At 59.3% G+C, this 20,214-nt stretch overlaps 2 protein-coding genes across 9 annotated transcripts; both read right to left on the bottom strand.

Moving 5' to 3' along the window:
• Positions 1-515: 515 nt before the first annotated feature.
• On the bottom strand, positions 516-3,320 carry SLC10A3 (solute carrier family 10 member 3). 3 transcript variants are annotated; one of them, XM_057717366.1, is made up of 3 exons: positions 2,939-3,074; positions 2,693-2,808; positions 516-2,323 (listed from the first exon to the last, which is right to left on the bottom strand). In XM_057717366.1, exon 3 carries the CDS (start codon positions 2,183-2,185, stop codon positions 752-754), a length of 1,434 nt encoding a protein of 477 aa, XP_057573349.1. In that variant the 5' UTR covers positions 2,186-2,323; positions 2,693-2,808; positions 2,939-3,074; the 3' UTR covers positions 516-751. The 3 variants fall into 3 exon arrangements, with proteins under 3 accessions (XP_057573349.1, XP_057573348.1, XP_057573350.1); XM_057717365.1 differs by lacking the exons at positions 2,693-2,808; positions 2,939-3,074 and adding an exon at positions 3,186-3,320; XM_057717367.1 differs by lacking the exons at positions 2,693-2,808; positions 2,939-3,074 and adding an exon at positions 3,202-3,319.
• Positions 3,321-4,458: 1,138 nt separating this feature from the next.
• FAM3A (FAM3 metabolism regulating signaling molecule A) lies at positions 4,459-19,995 on the bottom strand. 6 transcript variants are annotated; one of them, XR_009050216.1, is made up of 13 exons: positions 19,845-19,995; positions 19,251-19,501; positions 16,620-16,810; positions 15,638-15,710; positions 13,893-14,006; positions 13,264-13,287; positions 11,013-11,136; positions 10,845-10,903; positions 10,358-10,408; positions 9,968-10,052; positions 9,765-9,891; positions 8,680-8,887; positions 4,459-4,594 (listed from the first exon to the last, which is right to left on the bottom strand). XR_009050216.1 is itself a non-coding variant. In XM_057717375.1 (12 exons), the coding sequence occupies exons 1-12, from the start codon at positions 19,856-19,858 to the stop codon at positions 8,792-8,794; spliced, it is 1,209 nt and encodes a 402-aa protein (XP_057573358.1). In that variant the 5' UTR covers positions 19,859-19,995; the 3' UTR covers positions 8,198-8,791. The 6 variants fall into 6 exon arrangements, 5 of the variants coding, with proteins under 5 accessions (XP_057573358.1, XP_057573359.1, XP_057573360.1 ...); XM_057717375.1 differs by lacking the exon at positions 4,459-4,594 and having other exon boundaries at positions 8,198-8,887; XM_057717376.1 differs by lacking the exons at positions 4,459-4,594; positions 10,358-10,408 and having other exon boundaries at positions 8,198-8,887.
• Between the last annotated feature and the right edge of the window lie 219 nt (positions 19,996-20,214).

Below are 20,214 nucleotides of genomic sequence, written 5' to 3'. Positions count from 1 at the left end.
CCCGGGCCCCGGGCCCCGCGCCCCGCGGCGTCTGAGGTGGGACGCTCGCGGGGATGAGGGGCGAAGGAACTAGTCAGGCCCGATCGGCGGAGTCGGGGAGCTGGGACCTGGGGAGAGGGCGGGCCGGGAGTTCGCTTGCCCGCGCTCACCGCCCGCGGACGGGGCCGGTCAGCGCCGATGCCCATTCCCTGCCTCCCAGGAGTCCGCGGATGGCCCGGCCCTGCCGAGATCGCCCCGCGGCCCGCGGGCCTCCTTTCCTGCCGGCCTGTGGAAAACCAGCTGAGCTTGGGAGCGGGCCGAGGAGCCAGGCCTCTGCTCTCATCTTCCCACCGCTTCTTCTAGAACAGAGAGACCCAGCTCTCAGAGGGGATGCATGAGGAAGGAGGGCTGAGAGAGAAAGTCTGGGCAGAGGTCACCGTGTCACCCAAGCCAGCCCTCCATCCTGGCCCACACCTACCCAGCCACACCCTTCCTTCCCCCACCCGCAGGCCTCAGAGGGCAAAGACTGGAAGTGACCCAAGCTCGCTTTTCTCTTTTATTGAAATATATTTTCTGGGCAGTGCCCACATACCGAACTCAGCATGGCCTCTTTGGCACTGAAAGCTGGAGAATAAAAAACGAGTAAAAAAAATAAGCCTGGATTTTTCTGAGTGCATAGTGCATGAGAACTAAAGGCCTTTGGTACACAAGAACTGTGGGGACAGTGGGTATAGGCTGGGAGCTAGGAGTGGCAAAAGCTTGACCTGGGGCCTCAGGGAACTGCGCACACGCTGCTATAGATGAAGTGGCCAATAACTAAGGCCAACATCTCCGAGGTGCCGCTCAGCGCCACAATGAAAGGAGCCTGGGAGGCATAGTCAGCCTGAAGGCGGCGGAGGGACAGCTGCAGCATGGCCAAAGCCAGCAGGCTGTTCTGCACCCCCACCTCGATGCTGACGGTCCGCCGCTGGGCCACTGGCAGCTTCAGGCACGTGGCCAGGCAGTAGCCCACCAGGAGGCCAACCAGGGGCACCGTGAGGCCCACCAACACAATGGGCAGCCTGACACCCGCCAGGATGAAAACTCCCATGTGGTAGGCCAGGAAGAGGCCACCCAGGAGCAGCACGAAGCTGAAGGGCTTGATGACTTGCAGCAGTAGCTGTGAGAACTTGGGGAGCTTGGACTTGATCACCACGCCTGCTGCTATGGGGATGGCGATGAACAGCAGGGTCCCCAGGATCTTGGAAATGGGCACGTGGAGTGTTTCGTGGATGCTGAGCAGGCGGCTGTAGATGGCTGAGGACAGAGGCAGGAACCCGGTGGCAGCCACTGTCGAGATGAAAGTCATGGAGATGGCCAGGGTGACGTCCCCTCCAAGGAGGAGGCTGAAGAGGTAGCTCCCCCCACCGCCGGGCGAGGAGCAAGTGATGATGAGGCCCAGGGCCAGGGCCTTGGGCAGCATGAAGACCTTTGCCATCAGAAAAGCATAGAAGGGCATGACCAGAAATTGGCCCAGGAGGCCCAGCAGCATGGGCTGGGGGCTGTGCAGGAGCCCCTTCAGAACCCCGAGCTCCACTTTGCACCCAAATGAACACTTGTTGACGAAGATAAGAGGCAGGAGCAAGTAGAGGATGGGGCTCTCTGAGAAATGGAGCAGCTCAGCGCCGAGGGTGGCGCGGCCGTCTTCAGCAGCTGAGACCTTGATGCAGAAATCTCTCCGCTCCTCCAGCAGTGTGGGCGGGGCCTCATGGGGGTCCACGAGCTGGATGTGGAGTGGGGCTATCCCAGGCACGCCTGAGTGGATGCTCGCCACAAAGCCACCCCCACTGCCCCAGGCTATGGCGCTCACATTCTTGATGGTCAGCACCTCTGTGTCCAGGGAGGTGACCCTGAGCACGGGGCTGGGCCCTGTCCTGTTGCCCTGGCCCGGGTACCGGCTTGAGATGACGATGATGCCCTCGCTCTCTTCTGGGAACTCAAACTCCATCACGGAGCCATCCCCAATGCTCAGGTAGCGGCCCCCCGTCAGGGGCACGGTGCGGCCCGCAGCTGTGCTGAGATTGGCACTGGCTGTTCCCCGGGCCCCCCACAGCAGGCTGACAAGCAGCAGGGTGGCTCTGAGCATGCCTAGGGGGCCTGTGCAAGCACCGCCCCCTCCCGGGCCATGCCACTTCAGGGAGCTGCCCTCGCTGCTCCTAAACACCATGGCTCCTCCCGAAGGATGGGGAGCCCAGGCCCCCCACAGCTTAGGAGAGCAGCCCTGCTGCTGCCGTCGGGTTGTCCTGAAGAGGGTCCATGGGAAAGGCCTGGCCCTGTGCTGCCTGTCTTGATAGCAGAGCTGTTCCTGAGGAGAGAAGGGACACAGAGAGGTGGCTGGTGAGGGCGAGCAGCCGTGAGCCCAGGAACACAGGATCTGGAAGCCCCTTGCTGGGAGACTCAGCAGGGCCCCTTGCGGCAAGCCTCAAGATGGAAAGGGGATGCCTAGTGCTGGCCCTTGAGTGCCATTCGGCTGTCCCCTCCCCAGTCACAACTGCCTCAAGCTTCCCATCCCTCACTCAGAGGGTCCAACTACAGGTAGGAGTTCACCTTCAGCCTGCTGATACATGCTGATTTCCCCGGGTTTGCCCACCACGGTGACCATTTGGAGATGTCCTGATACCAAGGGATCTGGGAGAGCCACATCCAATCCTGTCACCACTAGCCTGTGCCCCACCTGCTTTGAGACGCAGCTGCAGCAGTACCACAACTGGGATGAAAGCGCTGAAGGACTACCCAGGGATGCCAAAGAAGCAGGCCCGATGAGAGCAGGTTAGGGCACTTGAGTGTCATCTGCCAGGCAGAGAGCAGCCAGCAAAGTGGTGTGGGCAGTGGGTGACCACCGGGCCAAAGGTCCTGGGGCTGATGTTCACCACTGACATGTGAAGAGCGCTGCTGTGCGTGGCCACCTGGCCTACCCTACCTGCTCACAGGGGCAAGATGGTGGTTCTGGGAGGGAACAGGTCCCATCTCCCCATGGAAGTTGCCAGAAGGGACAGCAGGAAGAGATCAGATACGGCCACGTGTCCACTGAGGGGTTTCTCCTCCTTCTGTCAGAGATCCCACTCTCCTGGCAGTCCCAGAATTTGAGCTCCTAGAGCAGCTGTGCCACACCTGAGAGGCTCTGCTCAGAGTCCAGGGACTCCTCCCCTGCCCACATGTGCCCCTACCAGAGCCTGGAACTACCGGTGAGCAGATGAGTGTTTCTAGGCGGGGCAGGATGCCTCAGGGGGAAAGGAGAACGTTTGTCTCCTTCTACTTCTCCATTTGGGCAGCCAGCATCCTATTGTCACATCACCTGCAGGAACTGGGGCAACAAGGATGAGGACACAGTGATTTTTCATCATTAGTCTGGATTGACTCATGTCCTGCACTGTCCCGGTCTTGGAAGAGGCCCCTGCTTCTCTAGATCCCGTCAGGGTTGGGTCCTGGCCCCACCTCTCATGGGAGACCAGGGAGCGGGGGAAGTAGATAGTGGAGGGCCGGTGAAGCAGAAGGCTTATGCCTGGGAAAGTCCCCCTGTACCATCCTGGGATGCCACGGCCTCTCCTGGCTTGGGGTTTGGATCACTTACCCTGGAGGCCTTGATCCAGCCTTGTGTCCCACCGCTGAAGAGGGAGGAAGGAAAACCAGAGAGAGTAGAAGTACAGTGGTGGGGAGTCACAGGGAAAAGATGAAGGCACCCGGGAATGAAGCCGCCGGGGTGGTGTGAACCAGTTCAGAAGGGAGAGGAGGCAAAGGGCCATCCACCCCGTCCTTCCAGTACCGCTGGCGGCTTTGAGTCACTGCGTGAGGGGTCTGGCCCGGATCCCCACCATTTCTCCGTGAGGTGCCGAAAGAGTTTGGGCAGATGCGCCCCAAGGCAGGGGAGGGAACCCCGGGCCGAGTGGTCGGTATCGGGGCAGTCGGCAGTGCGGACCCGGGGCTGCTCCCTACCTGGGAGTCCGGAAGTTGTCGGATAGGGCAGGATCAGAGCTCGGACAGGGAGGGGAGGGGGAGCGCGCCGCCGCCGGGTTCGCGCTGCCGCCCCGCAGCCAGCAAGCCGGCGACCCGCCCGGGCGGTCCCGGGGTACCACACGCCACTCCCGGGCCCGGCGGCCGCGTCAGGCCTCACGAACACGCGGCGGCGGCCCTTCCCCGAGGGGTCCGGCCGCCGGAGCGGGCGAACGCGGAGCCCGGCCGGGGCCAGAAGCTGCCTTCCGCCCGTCCTTCCCGGCCCGAAGCTCTCACCTGCCTCAGCGGCCTGGAAACTCGGCGCTGGCGCCAGCGCCTGACTGGAGGGCGGACGCCTGCGAGCTCTGCCCGCCGGGGCCCCGCCCCGAGCCCGAGCAGGCCCCGCCCCCGCGCGCCCGCCCCCTTACCTCTCGCGGCCCGGGCGGGTCCCGACCGGATGTGGCGTATCTGGGAGCGCGAGGCTGTGCGCGCGCGCGCCGGGCTGGCCGCCTTCCGGTACGCGGTTGGTGTGCGCAGGGTGAGGTCTTGTGTGACCAGCGAGCCGCGGTCCCAGTTTTCTGTGGTCGCCGCTGGGGCGACACGCTCCGTGTAGGCACCCCAGTCATTCCCAAACACGCTGCGACCTCTGGGGGCAGTGGGACACGGGCTTAGCTGTTAGCTGAGCTAGGACGCCCGGGGGCTGCTGCGAGTGGTCAGGGCACCCAGCCTCGTGGCCCAAGGGCCGAGTCCGACCGACCCGGATTCTGGGGCCCAGGCTCGGCCTTGTCCCACCTTTCTTTGTTTAAGCGTCGACCAAGCGCCTGTTTCCACACTGCGTAATATCGGTGGACTTCTCAACCTTTCGAAACTATTTGGGGCCACCAGCAAGGGCCGGAGGCTTCACGGAAAAGGAATGCCAACACATGGCATAAGGAAGGGCAGAAAGGTAGAACGTGGACATGGGAAGACAGTAAGCAAGTGTAGAATCAAAGGGGATTTGCATGTCCCCAAGGGCTGCCCACTGCTCTGGAAGAGCTTGTCAGGGCTGTGACAGAGGCCAGTGTTGCCAAAAGGTGCAGGTTCTTGCCCCTAGGAGGTTCATGAGACATATCGTAGACTCACAGCATCTCTGTTTTTATTTAATTTTCCAATAAATAATTGTAATCATTTAAATAAAAACCTTAATTTTAATTTAGCCTTATTTAAATACATTTTACTTATTAAAAATTGTATTTGTGTATGTGTGTTATAAAGTTCACATTAGTACATGCACTTGATATGTAAGCAGATACACACATGGTGGGGGTGCACAACTCAGGGTTTGATTTATGCCAGTGATCAAAAAACATTTAGAGGCCGTTGCTCTAGGCTGTTCTTTAGCCTCAGTTAAGACATAAGCCATTTGTGTGTACGGGCTTGGTGTCCCAGAAAGTCTGTACTGTCCCTCTCAAATGGGGTTGAAGTGTCTGGATGGAAGCAGGCTGGCACAGGTGAGAGGGCTGAGCTTGGCACATGCTGTGTTGAAGACTACACTTTGCAAAAGAGCAGTGGTGCTGTCTGAGAATGGGGTAAAGTCAGCCAGAGGGAGAAGGGTGGGTGGGGGGGTCAGCTGGAAGACCTGGGGATGGAAAACCTAAAAGACATGTTTGCCGTCGAGGAAAGCTGCGTTTTTATATTCCAACTGGTCAGGAATTGGTGCCAGGGATCAATGTTAGAAGGCTGCTCCCCATTATCATCAGTCCCTTCAGCCTTCCCTGAAAAGCGAGAGAGGCTGGTGGGGAGTCCGACATCAGGGAATTTAGAGGCCTTCCCTGCAGGAAAAAGGGGCGGCTAAAGACAAGAGAATGTTGTAGTTAGTTTAGGGGATTAATAATTTGCCCCAGAAGAGAAGGAAGGTTTCTAGTTCCAAAAGAAGTCATCTGGACTGAGAGAAGAGATGAAACAAAGGATAGTGACAGCTAAAACAACATCAGTGCACTTCAGATGGGAGACCTGCCACCATCCTGCTAACAGGGTCACAGGGATGACCCTGAGAAGTGTGCCTACCTCCTGCTCTCCAGGCAGGGGCCTCCAGGAAGACGGTGTGATAAATCAGCGTGCACGGAAGGCATATTCTATACAAGCACAAGTATGGGATGCATTTGGTATTCGGTGGGAAATGCAGTGACACCTGGCGTTTCTGCATGCCCAGCAACAGGTCACAGCCCCTGAGTTTCCTCTGGGGAGCCTCCCTCCTCCACTCTTGGTACACAAGGTTTGCATGTGGATGACCCCAAATGCTGGCCTCTGGGGTGGACACAGACCCAGAAGTAGCGAATCAGAGGCAAACAGACTGAGGCAAGGATAAACCCATAATCCAATTTGGACCAATGAGAGGTAGTTCCCAGGGACTTGGGCTGGACCAACTGGGAAGGTAGGAGCTCTTTCTTGCTGGGTTTGCTAACCCGGCATGTCTACTGTTGTTCCTCCTGCTTGGGGAAGAAGGCGTGTTTGAAGAGGATGCAAATACGAAGAAAAGCAAAGCCAGGAGACGGAGAGCCCATGTCTTGAGGACATTACTGGAGCTGGAATCGCTCGTAGGCTTTGGGGTCTGTTACAGGACCATTAAGCCTCCCTCCCCTGTCATTATGTATTGCATACGCCAGTTGAGTTGGGACCCTGGCACTTGTAACTGAGGATGTTTTAAGTCCTGAGGGTAGGCCTGGGGGACAAAACCCTGGCGATGGAAGACCACAGGATGTAGTAAGACACACCTCTGCTTTGGAAGGTCGGGTGGGCTGCGCTCCACACCACCGTCAGCATCCTGCCCTGTGTTGGGCCACGCAGGGGATAAGGCTGGCCTGCCGTTTCCATCTGTGTGGCTCTGGCACATGCAGTTAAAGACGAGCTGGCACAACAGCTGTATGAGAGGCACCTGCCAGCCATGCAGTGTGGCCCTTCACTGAGGTACACTTCATTTGGGGCAAGTGACTAACCTTGCGGGGCCCTATTTGTCTGGCTTCTAACCTCCCAGCTCCAGGTAAACTTTCCTAAGTGCACCAGGGACCATTTCTCTTCTGTAAACAGGGGTCACAGCAGCCTGTGGGGTTCACAAGTGTTTATAATGATGCCTACTTACCATTATAGTATCATACGTGTATTCACTTTCTAAACCTTCTATTATGGACATTTTCAACATCCCCCAAAGTATTCTGAATAATCTGGATGTACCCACAGACTGTACGACACCAAGAGGGAACCCTAATGTCCACCCTGGGCTTTGGGTGGTGATGATGTGTCAGTGGAGGCTGGGTATGTGGGAACTCTGGACTTTCTGCTCAGCTTTGCTGGGAACCTAACACTGCTCTAAAAAAGAAAGTCTGTTTAAAAATGAAGACACATAAAGCTCTTGGCACAGGGCCAGGCTGCATCCCAGCTTTTGTGATCACCATCTCCCAGGCAAGCAATTCAGGCCCTCCTCACGTCTCTACTCCCTGACCTTTTGTAGCCATGGCTGTGGCCTCACAACCACAGCCTCTCCTCCCAGGCCATCCGTGGCCTCTCCTCTTCTGCTACCTCCTGAAAGACTTTCATTTCCTGATGCTATGTTCACACTCTCGCAGCAAGTAACCCCTAGAGGCAAGTCCACTGCCCCTGCCACGGCCCCCTCAAGGTTGCCCACCTGGTGCCCCGATTCCTCCATCTGCAAATTCCAAGCTGCCTTCTCTCCTTTTTCTGACCCCAGACCATTTCTGGGCCCTCATGTACTTTTCCAGCAAAACTCCTTATAGTTTCATGCTGGTTCTCACCCAATGCAGGGAAATATAACCGTCATCTGTGAGAAATGCCAGGTAGCCCGCGTGACTCAGCCTCCTGCCAGCCTGATTTCAAAGGCATCTAATGTTGAGCACAGCGGGGAGACACGCTAGCTCTTGCGGGAGGCTGGGGGGAGGGGGAAGGCTCCTGGGTTGGTTTTAATCCCCATCGCTGTCCCTATAGGCCTATGCAGTGTCCAAGGGAGTCGGCGAGTTTCCTGCAGTCCCAAAAGGCAGAATCATCTTTCTTGGGCAAGAGTACAGGGATGCCAGCTGGGGAGCCCCTCTGCTCACTGCCGGAATCAAATCTCAGCCACAGAGGGGCCTGTGGGTGGCACAAGCCCTGGAGACAGACTGCTGTCTGCCAAGGGTGTGGGGGTAGATTGGCTGAGACTCTGGGACGTGTCCCTCCCCAAGGACACCACCACCCCTGACTCCACACTGAACGCACTTCATTCCTTCAGGGGCCACCAGTTTATTAACAGGTCATCTAGAAGGCGGGCCCTCTGACAGACAAGCCGCAGGAGCTGCCGCCCGCTGCGCTAGGGACTGCGATCAGGCTGGTGACCTCACCAGCCTAGTTCCCAGGTGGCCACCGTTTCCTGCGAGAGCGAGGCAGGAGGCAGCCAGGTACCCGGAGTGGCTGCCACATGCGGCTCAGCAGAACGAATCACACCGGAGATGGGACTGCCCCGCAGAGCAGTGAGCCACTCTGGGATGGAGAGGTTCTGGAAGATGCCCCAACCTGCCAGGCAGCTGCTACCAGACTTGGGGCCGCAGGTGCTTGTGACTTGGGTGGGGGTTGGCCAGGGGAGCAGCTTTAGGAAAAGAAGATGGGTACCTGGGGTCCCCCGACAAAGTGCGATGGGGCCGCCATGCAGCCCCCACCACTGGTCACGGTCTGGTCACTGGTCACTGCCGTGGAGCCCTGACGTACCGGGGCAGGAGTGCTCCTGGCTGGGCGTGGGGTCAGGCCTCAGTCCTGTGCCAGAGCCTCCTCCCAGGCTGGGCACACGCAGCCTCGCTTCGTCTGGTCCTCGACTTCGCCGCTAGCTGGCCGCGGTCCTCTTGGGGATGCAGCCTTCCATCTCCAGCGCCTCAGGCCAGCCTTCGTACTTATTGGTGTGCTTACTGTTCTTCACGTGCTGTGGGTTGGCAGAAGCAGGAAGGCACGGGCTCAGCGCTCGGGCACCGGGGCCAGACAGAGCCCTCTGCCCTCTTGTGCTAGGTCAACCAAGCGTGCAGTCTCTGGCACCCGCCTCCTGTCTGCCCCAGCACCTCAGCTGCCTGGCTGCCCCTCACAGGGGGAGGGGGGTCACTTTCTTTGAACTTAGGTGGGCCTAGCACACATGGCAAAGGGAAGGAAGCGCTGTGTGTCCCTGCCGTCAGCCAGCCCACAGGGCACGGCTGGAAGCTGCAGGAAGAGTGAGGCCAGAGGGGGCGTTTCTCCTCTGGGAGATGAGCTGCTCTTTTGGCAGCCAGAGCCTTCCAGAAACCAGTGGAACAACCTATTTGCCTTGTCCTGCTGTGGGCAGCAGGGCTTGAGGGCTGGAACTGGGGCAGCACTGGGGGCTTGGCCCTGGAGGAGCCGCTGGCTGGAGGGCAGCCGGGGAGCAGGGTGTAAACTGGGGTCCTGGGTTTTGGGGGAATGGGACAGGACTGAGCAACCCGGCATGCGGGATCTTAGTTCCCCGACCAGGGACTGAACTCGTGCCCCCTGCAGCGGAAGCACGGGAGTCTTAACCACTGGACTGCGAGGGAAGTCCCACGAGCATCTTGAAGATGTATGGGAGGAAGGTTTCTTAACTGTGGATCTTGCCAATGTGATTCTTTAGGAGGAAATCCATACAAGACAGGGAAGATCACAGTTACTGCCCTCCCTGTGCGGACGGGTGGGGGTGCTGGGCAGAACTCAGGGCAGGCTGTGGTGCAAACAGAAGGGGACCTCAGAGGATGCAGGTGGGAGGGGCGGGCAGACTGACCCGGGCCAGGCAGTGGGGGTAACAGGCCCTGCGCCCATACCTGCTCAAACGGGCTCTTGTTCTGCACACCCTTGGCCCCTACAAACACCCAGCTGTCCCGGAAGGCCAGGTCCTTGACATTCTTACTGCCCAGATCGCTGAAAAGCTTCCTGGTCTCTTCATTCATCCTGCCGCACAGAAGGAAGAGATACAAGCTGTGGCCGTAGGAGGGTGAGGCTAAGGCCGGCCTTGGCCATGACTTACTTGGTGGCTGGGTCGTCGTAGGAAGCCACGAACACCAGGGTGCCTTCATGCAGCGGCCGGATAAACTTCAGCAGATCGTCGACGTCTGGGGGGACAGGCCCCATGGGGCATCAGGCGCCGCTGAGCACCCCTCCCCCGCCAGCCCCTGCTCTCCAGATGAAGAAACGAAAGTAGGGATCAGGCCAGGGACACACGAGTGAGTGTAGGGGCCAAATGCTATAAGAAGCCAGGGCCGAAGCCCTGACTGAACACCTGTCCTTCTCCCCGCCTTTTCTGAACCCAACGAAGGGCTCAAGATGCCCCAGCGAGCGGACAGAGGGAGCAGCATTCAGGGGAAAGATGCCATCATTCCGCCCACAGTCAGAAAGCAGAGGCTGCAGCCTGACTCACCTCCTGCCCACATGTCAAAGGCGCGGGCCTCGATGAGCTCTCCGCTTACCCCTGGTCGGAGGGAAGGATGGGTGCTGCAGCGGGAGCAGCCGGGGTGACACTACGCAACCACCTGGCGCCCCCAGACCAGGCTCAGGACCGAGCAGCGGCTGCTGGCTGCAGCCCTTCTGGAAGCTTTTCACTTCCACCATATTCACGTCCACCCTGCCCCTCATTCAGACTCCTGGGACCTACCCGAGGCCGGGGAGCTTCTGCCCAGCACTGGAGGCCCTCCGGGGCTCCCCATGAAGCAGCCTCCCACTTCCTAGAAACTTACCATTTTTCACTGCTGCCATGCTCTCGTCCATTGGGTCACCTCTCTTATAGAGCCTTCAGCTCCCACAGACCCCTTCCCAGGCACCCCCGTGGGAATTCCCGGGAGGGTGGGGTGGAAGGAGGGTGGCAGGTCGCGGCCTGGCTTTGCTTCTTTGTTCCACGGGGAACTCACCGTTCACCAGAGCGATGTTCAGTCCCCGGCCCACGTTGTCCTTGACACTGCTCATGAGCCTAGCAGGGGAAGGGAGCCTTCCAGCAGCATGTCTACCCCGCCTGACCCCAGTCCTTGCAGACCCAGCGCCCCTCCCTGCCCCGCCCCCCACCCACCGGAGGAGCTCACATCCTATCCTCCAGGCAGATCTTGGGTCCAATGACATTGGCAGCCCCGCTGACCATGCGGAAGGCCAGGTGCTCCTCCGGACACGGCTGAGGCAGGCCGCATTTGTACTTCCTGGCCCGTGGCTCTGGGTGGGGACAACAGGGGTGACCCATGGGCCTGGCCCTGGGGGCACCTGAGATCTGAGAGGGGGAGGTCAGGACCAACTCATAGGGAGGAATGAGTGACCACAGACCTGGGGACTGGCGTGGGGAGGGGACATGGCTCAGGCCAAGGCCAGGGACATTTCCACAGACACTCTGTATCCCACTGGGGCTGGCCTTGGGACAAGGTGACAAGGACCCCAGGGAGGCTCTTCACCCACTGGTGGGAGAAGAGAAAGGAGGCAGGAGGGCTGGCCTGGGCTGTGGCCCCACCAGGAACAGAGGACAGGAGGGAAGGAGAGCTGCTGGGAGGGGAGGTGCAGGGACCCCGTGGAGAGGGCATGGCGAGGTTGGTCTCTGTTATGTGAGCTGTGTCCCCACAAAAGATGTTCTCAAGTCCCAGCTCCTGGGACCTCAGAACGTGATCCTCTGTAAAAATAGGGTCATTGAAGTTATAATTCATTAACATGAGATCATCCTGGAATAGAGTGAGCCCTAAATCTAATGACATGTGTTCTTACACCAGACAGAAAAGAAGACAGAGATGTGGAGGGAAAGCCACGTGAAGATGGAGGCAGAGATGGGAGGGATGTGGCCACAAGTCCAGGGACGCCTGCAGCGCCCAGAAGCTGGGAGAGGCTGGAAGGACCCTCCTCTGGAGCCTCCGGAGGGAGAGTAGCCTTCCAACACCTAGATTTCAGACTTCAAGATTCCAGAACTGTGAGAGAACACACTTCTGTTTTTTAAGCCACCTAGTTTGTGCTATTTTGTTATGGCAGCCCCAGGAAATTGATACAAATTTTGATACCAGGAAGTGGGGTGCTGCTGTAATAAAACCCTACAAATGTGGAAATGGCTTTGCAACTGGGAAATGGGTAGAGGCTGTAGGATATTGAGGTGCATATTAGAAAAGGCCTAAATCGCCTTGAAGAGACTGCTGGTAGAAATGTGGACATTATAGGTGATTCTGGAGAGGGCACAGAAAGAAGAGAGAAGAGCAGGAGAGAAAGCTTCTGTTGTCTTGGAGAATACACATATCATGGTGACCGCAATGTCGCCAGAAATGTGAATGCTAAAGGTGCTTCTGGTGACTTCTCACACAGAAATAAGGACCATGTTATGGGACACTGGAGGAAAGGTCATCCTTCTCATAAAGTGGCAGAGAACTTGGCCGAATTGTGTTCTAGGGTTTTGCGGAAGGTAGAACTTGTACACGCTCAACTGGGAGATGGAGCTGAGGAGATTTCCAAGCAAAGTGCTGATGGTTTCTCCTTGCTGCTCACAGTGACATGTGAGGGGAGAGAAATAAACTGAGGAAGCAATTGTTAAGCACAAAGGAACCAGGATGTGAAGATCTAGAAAATTCTCAGCCTAATCATATTGCAAAAAATGAAAAAGCAGGCTCGGGAGAGAATACCACAGGTGTGGCTGGACAACTACTTGTAAAAAGCCGGGGCGTGTGACTGGTGGACCCACTCAACCGTTTCGCAGAAGCCAGGAGCAGAGAGATGAGGTGAGCCAGGGAAGATCTGCAGGACTCTCTTGTCTTATAGCTTAGAGCCTCATGAACTGCACACGAGGTCAACAAGGTTTTTGAGAATTTTATACCAGTAGAAACACTGCCAGCCTGGACTGAAAGGGACAGAGAAAGACATAAGGGAGGAAGGATGACTCCAAGGGCAGATCAATGGCTGCAGAGGCCAGAGCTGGCTCAGGCCCAGAGAGAGGGTAGGATATCCACCACGCCGCCCCCGCCCCCCACTCCCCGCCCTCAGAGGCCCAGGGATTCGTCTTATGTTTTGAAGTCAAATGCATTTGCCCTGCTGGGTTTTGGACCTGCTTGAGACTGATGACCCCTTTACTCCTTCCAACGTCTGCCTTTTGGAATGGGGATGTCTATCCTGTGCTGTCCCCCTAGTGTATTCTGGAAACAGGTAACTTGTTTCCTAGGCTCACACCATGCCAGCAGCTCCAGTGGGCTGCAATGGCTAGTCTGGGGAGGGCTGAGTGGAGAAGAGAAACCCTGGAGGGCTGCGGACAGGCACAGCTGTCACAAAAGTGGTAAGAGGGGCGGGCACAGCGGAGGAGCAGGGAGGAGACAGGAGCCTTACCTGCAGTCACTGAGTTCTCTTGGCCTGTGGGTACAGAGAGTTGTTTCTGTTAGTGTGGCGCTTTCCCAGGGCCTGCAGCAGGGCAGCCTGCTCCTATACCGTGAAGTCAAGGTGGAACGGCAGTCAGGCTCAGGGGCCAGGGGCTAAGCCAGGCTGACCTTGGCACGTACGTTCCTGCTCAAGTGTAAATGACGTTGAGATGCAAAGCCCTCTGCTCCAAGAAAAGGGTAGATTGGAATCGCAAAAAGTACTTAGGTGACGTGTCACCAGTGAGGAGGTGCCGAGTCCCCTCCCCATCTCAGAACCCGGGGGAAACCTGCAGGGAACAACTAGGGCATCATCCCCAATGTTCAGCAGAAGCCCCCCTGCCCTTCACTTGGGCCCCACCGACTCCAATGGAACAAAGAATTCTCATTAGCGGGGACTGGTGCTTCCAGCTGAAGCAACTGCATGGGAGTGGGAAGGCTGTGCCGGGTGCCAGGAGGCAGACTGAGGCCAGCGGCAGGAATCCTGCCAGGAAGAGACAGAAAACCCAGGCCACCGCCCCCCGCACCCCGAGCCTCAGCCTGCAGGCCCAGGAGGCCGCACCGGTGACCCTGGCGGCGAAGCGGGACGGGTCCCACACTCACTGGTGAAGAGCTGCTGGATGCGAGGAAAGCCGCTGCCGGGCCCACCGAGGAGGGTGCTGGCTACGATCCAGGTGAGGCCCACGGTGATGACCAGGGCCGTGATGCGGAGGGGGCCTGGAGGCAGGACAGACACGGGCAGGGCCCCCTCAGATGTCAGCGAGCTCCCGAACGACCCCAGGGCCCCTCGTGACCGGACCTCCCCATCCACTTGGGAAGAAGGGACGGGAGAACGGGAAGGTGGGGACCCGTCGCCACCCACAGGGCGTGAGAGAGGGACCAGCTCCTGGCGGGGGAAGGAAGAAAAACTGAGCTCCAACTCCAAGCAAGGCTCTCAGCTTGGTTCTCCCTGGAGGTGTGGAGGGGCCTTCCAGAATCCGCTGCTCAAGAGGGCTTCGGCGCCCCCACCCCAGGAGCGCCCTAGCTTCCTGCCTCTGAGGGTACCAACGCAGTCGAGTCCCCGCCATCCTGTGCTCCTTTCTCCTGTGATGATGGAGGGGGAGGTGCCTACTCCTTGTGAGGGCCAGTCAGTCCTCCCTTCCCCTGCTGTGAGCTGGACGCCCAGCTCGCCGCCCTGCTCGGCTTTCTTAGAATAGCGGTCCCTTTGTCTCACTCTTTCCCCTCTGTTTGCAACATGTCCTGTCCTCAGAACATACAGAAGGAAAGGCCTCCTTCGGAATCACGTCCCCGGCCAGCCGCTGGCCTCTGTCCTCTCCCTTCCTCTCCCTGCCGGCTCCTCCAAAGTCCTGTGCGCTGGCTCCCTCTACAGACTTCCCTCCCAGTCTCCCAACCTACTCCGCTCTGCCCTGGCCTCCATCACCCCCGCAGGACAGCTCATTGCCAAGGCTGCTTGGGACCTTCCTGATGTCAGCGCCCTGGGGCACCTGATATCGGCCCTAATGTCCCCTGACCCCTCCGATGGCCGCACAGGCTGAAGCCCTCCCGCGGAAACCCTTCCTGGCTGGCTTCCGGGACAGCACCCTCGAACCCCATCTGGACGCTCCTCATCCTTCTTGCTTTGATCGTCCTCCTCGACCCTCCCCTGAAAAGCTGGACTTTCCCCGGCTCCTGTCCCATGCAGCCCTCTCTGTCGACACCCTACTCTCCCTCTCCTCTCCTGCCTCGACTCCCCTATAGGTGCTCTCCTCTGCTCCCAGCCTTGAACTAATCCTTATGGAGCAGTGACTCTATTTTCCCACCCCAGCCCTGACCACTCTTGAGGCCACACCCTCCTAGCCAGTTCCTCATGGGCCAGCTTCCCTTGGATACACTCATAATGCTGCAACCTTAGCACGTATGAAGTCTACCCAGAACCTATCTGTCCCCAAGCTCCATCATCCTTGCTGTCCAGGCAACAGCAGGGCCGACACCGGGTTCACATCCAACCGCGGGGCCACTTTGGTCAGCTTCTCATCTGAGACCACTGCCTCTCCATGTCCACCTATATGCTCCCTGGAGCCTCTCTCCCACAGCTCTTTTCCAAACAGCGGCCAGTTACCCCATATGGCAGAAATTGAGTATCGCAATCCTCATCTCACAGCTGGAAAGAGAGCTGGGAGCTGAAATCCTCAGAGGGGAAAGGATTTGCTCAAGGTCATAGAATGAGTGTTTCTGCAGAGTCGTCTGTTTCCCAAACCAAACCCAGTGGTCCCACCACCCCGGGCCCTTCTGGACAGACCTCTGGACACCTGGGCTTCCAGCCGAGTCTCCTTTCCAATTCTCTCCCCTTCACTGTGGAAGCCACCCACCTGCCAACCTCATGTCCACTTCTCCCGCTGGGTTGGGGCAGCCGGCAGGTGCAGCGTTCGGGGACCGTGAGCTCTGGGTGGGGAGGAGGCAACAAAGCAGAAGAGCAGATTTGGGTGAGGGTCAGGGATGAGCCCGTGCTGGGCCCCAGCTGTGGGGCGGGCGCGATCGGTGCACCGACTTGCTCGTCCAGCTACCTGGCCAGGCTCCCCGGGAACGCGGCGAGAAGCCCTGCCGGGACCGGAGGGGCCTCGGGAACCTGGCGGCTAACTACCGTGCCCACGGGAGCCTCTTGGGCTGGGAAGTGGAAGTGGTTCTCCCGGAAGCGGGCCCCTCCGGTGGGAGGCTCCAGCTCAGGCCGCCCCCCACCTCGGGCCTGGAGGCCGGAGACGAGGGCCGGGCGGGCCGGAGACTTGCCTGACGGCTGCGGGTATGCGAGCTCCGTCGGGGGCAGCCCCGTCAGGCCGGCTGCCCCGCTCTGCTCAGCGAGGGAGCTGCGCGGCGCGGACCGAGACGCGCGGCAATGGCGGCGCGGGGCAGCAGCGCGGCCCGCGGGCGCCACCCCCGCCATCGACTGGGGCAGGGCGGCTGGCCACCGGGTAGGAGGGGCCCGCGCCGGCCCCGCCCCTGACGCAGCCGCGGGGCCGGGCCTCTGAAGGGGGGGGAGCCCCACTCGGCCCCGCCCCCGAAGTCTCCCCTGAGACTTCGCTCAAGTGGGAGAGCCCAGTCTGCCCAGGCTTTGAGGGCGTGGCTACGCTCGGGCCCTGCGCTCGGATTTCTGAAGCCTGGGAAGGGCGGATGGATCTGGGGGCGTAATTAGAAATTGTTTCGAAGTTCAAATGTGTGCCTTTTCGAAACCCAGAGGGACAGAGCGTGTATGGGGAAACAGCAGGATGCAAGAGCCAGGGGCCAGCAGTCTCTGCCTTCCGCGGCCTCCCCCTCGCCGCCTGCTTTCCAGAGGGCAGCGCGCTCACACGCTCTCACCTCCCGCCTGCTCCTCCAGACTCCTTCACGAAGGCGCCCCGACACCTCCCGGGGCACCCCGGTCACCTCCCGCGCTGGGAGAGCCGGGGCCACCCTTGTCGCCGGGACCCATCTTTCTGGACGGCAGCAGCCGGGTGGCGTGAGAACCACAGAAACATCTGTGCCCTTTGACCCACGTACAGGAAACCTTCCTAAAGAAAGCACCCCAAATACAGAGAAAGTTGATAGAGCCAGGCAGTGACATTCACAACACTCCCTCGTCCTCTCTAACAAGATCAAGGTGATAAGTTTCAGGACCCTGTGCTGCTGTCAGGGGTTAGTATTTGGGTTTTGTCATGGAATTTTGGATCAGACATAGTGCTGACCATTTGCCAAACTCACATATCTGTGGGTACCAAGCCCTGGGCACCGTGCCCTCCTCAGTGGTCTTCCCGCAATGTTGGGAGTTGTGATGTCCAGTAGATGAAGCTCCTGGCTGCTTACACTCTGGAGCTGCCAGCCAGGCACAGGGCAGCGGCCAGACAGCTAGTTCTGAGAGGACAGTGTTTACATCTTGCTCAGAGCAGGCATCTTGGGAAGGCTAGTTTAATGAGTTCCCCTGAGGGCCCAGAGGCACATTCATCAACCCCAGCGGCACCACACCCGTGATGGGCCAGAGGCCTGGGACTCATCCCTAGCCTTCTGTGCCTCCAGGGGCAGTTTTGTTTCTCCGGGAATGTTTTTCGATGGAGACTTAGAGAGGATGAGACCTTCCTGTCAGAGACCCTCACGGCCCCGCCCCGGTGCATGCACCCAGCGGGAGGCGGCAGACACAGTCTCCTCTGGGCCCTCTTGCCTGTAGCTCCCGCTGCCACAGCGCAGTTCACTGTGATCGCTTGGCTCCTTGTGCCCCTGCCAGAGCCCGCACCCTCAGCCGATCCCTCGCTGCCCTCAGTGTAGACGCCAAGCGTGGACTTGTCACTCGACAGTGCTCACGTGGGCCTCCGTGCTCACGCCCCTGTGCCGGCACCTCCCCCCTCTGCCCCTGAGTAGGCTCCCAGAGCTGAGGTGACAGGCGACTGTCCTCACACAGGACCTCTTGCCTCTTCCCTAGATTATGCAACCGGATCTCCACTGACAGCTGAACGCCCTCACCTGCCCCTCATGCCTTTACCCGAGGTTGGGCCCTGAGAGCTGAGGTGAGGGGTGACTCCATGCCCAGGCTCCTACGCCTCACCCTGGTCCGGGCATCCCAAAGGTAAATGTGAGTTGAATGTTGAAACCTGTACCCAACGCCTCCCACCCAGTGTAGGTACCCAGAGCTGACAGTGAACAGTCCCTTCTGCTCCAGCCCATTGTGGAGATTCAGTGCCAGTTGAAAGCCCTCACCACCAATGTCACCACCCAGAGCTTAGGTGACAGGTGTCTTTCCTCACCTGGGACCAGTTGCATCTGCCGCAGGGTAAGCACACAGATATTAAGTGACAGATGTCTCTCCTCATCAGTTTGTTTTCCCTGTTCCCCACTGTAGGGTCCCAGAGCTGAGTGACATTTGTCTCAATTCAGCGAGGCCCTTAGGACTGTCAGAGATGAGGTGACCAGCGACTGTCCTCACAGGGTCCCTCATGCTTGTGCCTCCTTGTAGGCACCCAGAATGGAGGTGACAGCTGAACGTCCTGCCCTGAGACCTCATGCTTCTTCCCCGTTTCAGGCCTCCTACAGCTGAGATCACAGCTACCGTCCCTGCCAGCTCCCTCATCTCCATCTCTCACAGGCACCCGGCGCTACGTGATAGCTGAGCATCCTCGCCAGCGCCCTCTCATCTCTGCCACAGGGTAGCACCCAGATCTGAGGTGTCTCTTGGCTGCCCTGGCCTGGGCCCTCTGTTATGCTGGGGACACTCAGACGGGACCAGATGGGGGGCCCCATGCCTCCCTCCCTGCTCATACAGAGTCATCACGTGTTGGGGGCCAGCAGGAGCCGAGGTCCTTCTCCACTTCAGGCTCTTGCCCCTGCACGGATCCTCCGTGCTGCTAAGCGTCCCCTTTGGAGACGCCATGCCAGAAGGTTCCCCAAGGGGCCTGGGATCCCGGGAGGGCTATCCCCAGCACACAGCTCTACTGGGTCCCCCAAAGTCGGTAGGCGTCTGTGCGGTTCTGTGAGGGGCTCTGAGCACGAAGACCCCAGCGGGGTCAGGTAGGGCCCCTGCACCTTCATTTGGTTTTTCTCCTGAGGGTTTGACATCACCCTCAGGCCCGGATTTTTTGAGGGTTTGAGGTCCCAGGAGCAGCACAGCAGCCCCTGGCGGTGAGCAGAAGGCCTTGCTGCGGCTCTGAGGACCTGCTCCTCCGCATTCTGGGCCACCATCTTGGGGTCCAGCGCTCCTGTGTCATCCTGGGCCTTTTGCAAAGCCTCATCCGCCGCTCGCGGCATGTGGCTGTACCACAGAGTCAAGGGCAAGACCCTCTGTAGTCACGCTGGAGCCAAAGCGTTACAGGGGAGCGTGTGAGTCCCTAGGCTGATGCCATCAGCTCCCGGAGAACCAGGGCTACTTACTGCTGCTTCTCTAGGCCACAGGCACTGGGAGGAGGACCAAGGCCACTGACCTCCCTCCCCGCTGCTGGCTGAAGCCCGGCTTCTAGTCCTGCCCACCTGGGGCCTCCTCAGCTGCTCTGCACGGGCCTGCCCCAGCAAGGCCTTCCTTCTGTATCCACGCAGGTCCATGGGAGCTCGGGGGTCTCCCCCTGTGCAGGCTGTTGGTGCCGCCGTTCCTGGGTGCAGGAGGAGCTGGGGAGCGCGGGGACGGCACCCGCGGATGCAGCCTGTGTGCAGGGCTGCCGGGACATGAAGAGGCAGCCCCCTGCTCCAGTTCCTTCCCGTCTATGTGTTGCTCCTGGAGAGTCCTGGGTAGGAGCCTCAGCTCAGCCCCCAGCCCCGAGGGACCACGCGGGGGTTAAGCAGAGCTGGTTGTCAGCGGCAGGCTGAGGCAAGGCCTTGGTGGTTGGAGCAAAAAGCCCTGGAGAGCTGCTTTCGATAGCAGGGGTGGGGACAGGGGCCACAGGCAGAGCTGAAGGGAGGAAGCCCAGTGGCCAAGGTCTTGCTAACAGCCTGAGGGCCTGGCCCCACTTCCACAGACTTTCCCCATCCTGGGACCCCTGAGCCCTGCCAGCTGTGGGGCCCTGGGGATTGGAGTCCGCCCGCCTGGGTCACGTCAGGCTGCTGTCTTGTTCCCTCCATAACACGTACCAGCACCTGAGCATTTTGTCTGTCTGTTTGGTTTGGGTCAGCCACACCAGTTACCAGAACCCAGGCTGTGTGCAGGGACCACATGGTCGGTTGCTGCCCTCTCCCCGGTGCTCAGTCAAGAGTGGAGCCAGGGGTCTGCCCTGGTGGCGCAGTGGTTAAGAATCCGCCTGCCAGTGTAGGGGACACAAGTTCAATCCCTGGTCCGGGAAGATCCCACATGCCGTGGAGCAGCTAAGCCCGTGCGCCACAACTACTGAAGCCCACACACCTGGAGCCTGTGCTCCACACGAGAAGCCAACGCCATGAGAAGCCCGTGCACCGCAAGGAAGAGTAGCCCCTGCGCAGCCACAAAGACCCAGTGCAGGCAGTC

The sequence above is a fragment of the Hippopotamus amphibius genome, chromosome X (assembly GCF_030028045.1).
Source record: "Hippopotamus amphibius kiboko isolate mHipAmp2 chromosome X, mHipAmp2.hap2, whole genome shotgun sequence".
NCBI lineage: Eukaryota > Metazoa > Chordata > Mammalia > Artiodactyla > Hippopotamidae > Hippopotamus > Hippopotamus amphibius.
The sequence above is the reverse complement of the archived record's forward strand: the minus strand, read 5'-3'. Positions and strand labels throughout refer to the sequence as shown.

Excerpts from the sequence above, each read along its gene's own strand:
- FAM3A (XM_057717375.1), bottom strand. Across the intron at positions 15,711-16,619 it reads TCTGGAGGAGCAGGCGGGAG|AGCTCACGGTCCCCGAACGC; the intron begins GTGAGAGCGTGT and ends CTCCCCACCCAG. Across the intron at positions 11,137-13,263 it reads AGAGAACTCAGTGACTGCAG|AGCCACGGGCCAGGAAGTAC; the intron begins GTAAGGCTCCTG and ends GTCCCCACCCAG.
- SLC10A3 (XM_057717365.1), bottom strand. The coding sequence starts at position 2,185 with ATGGTGTTTAGGAGCAGCGAGGGCAGCTCCCTGAAGTGGCATGGCCCG.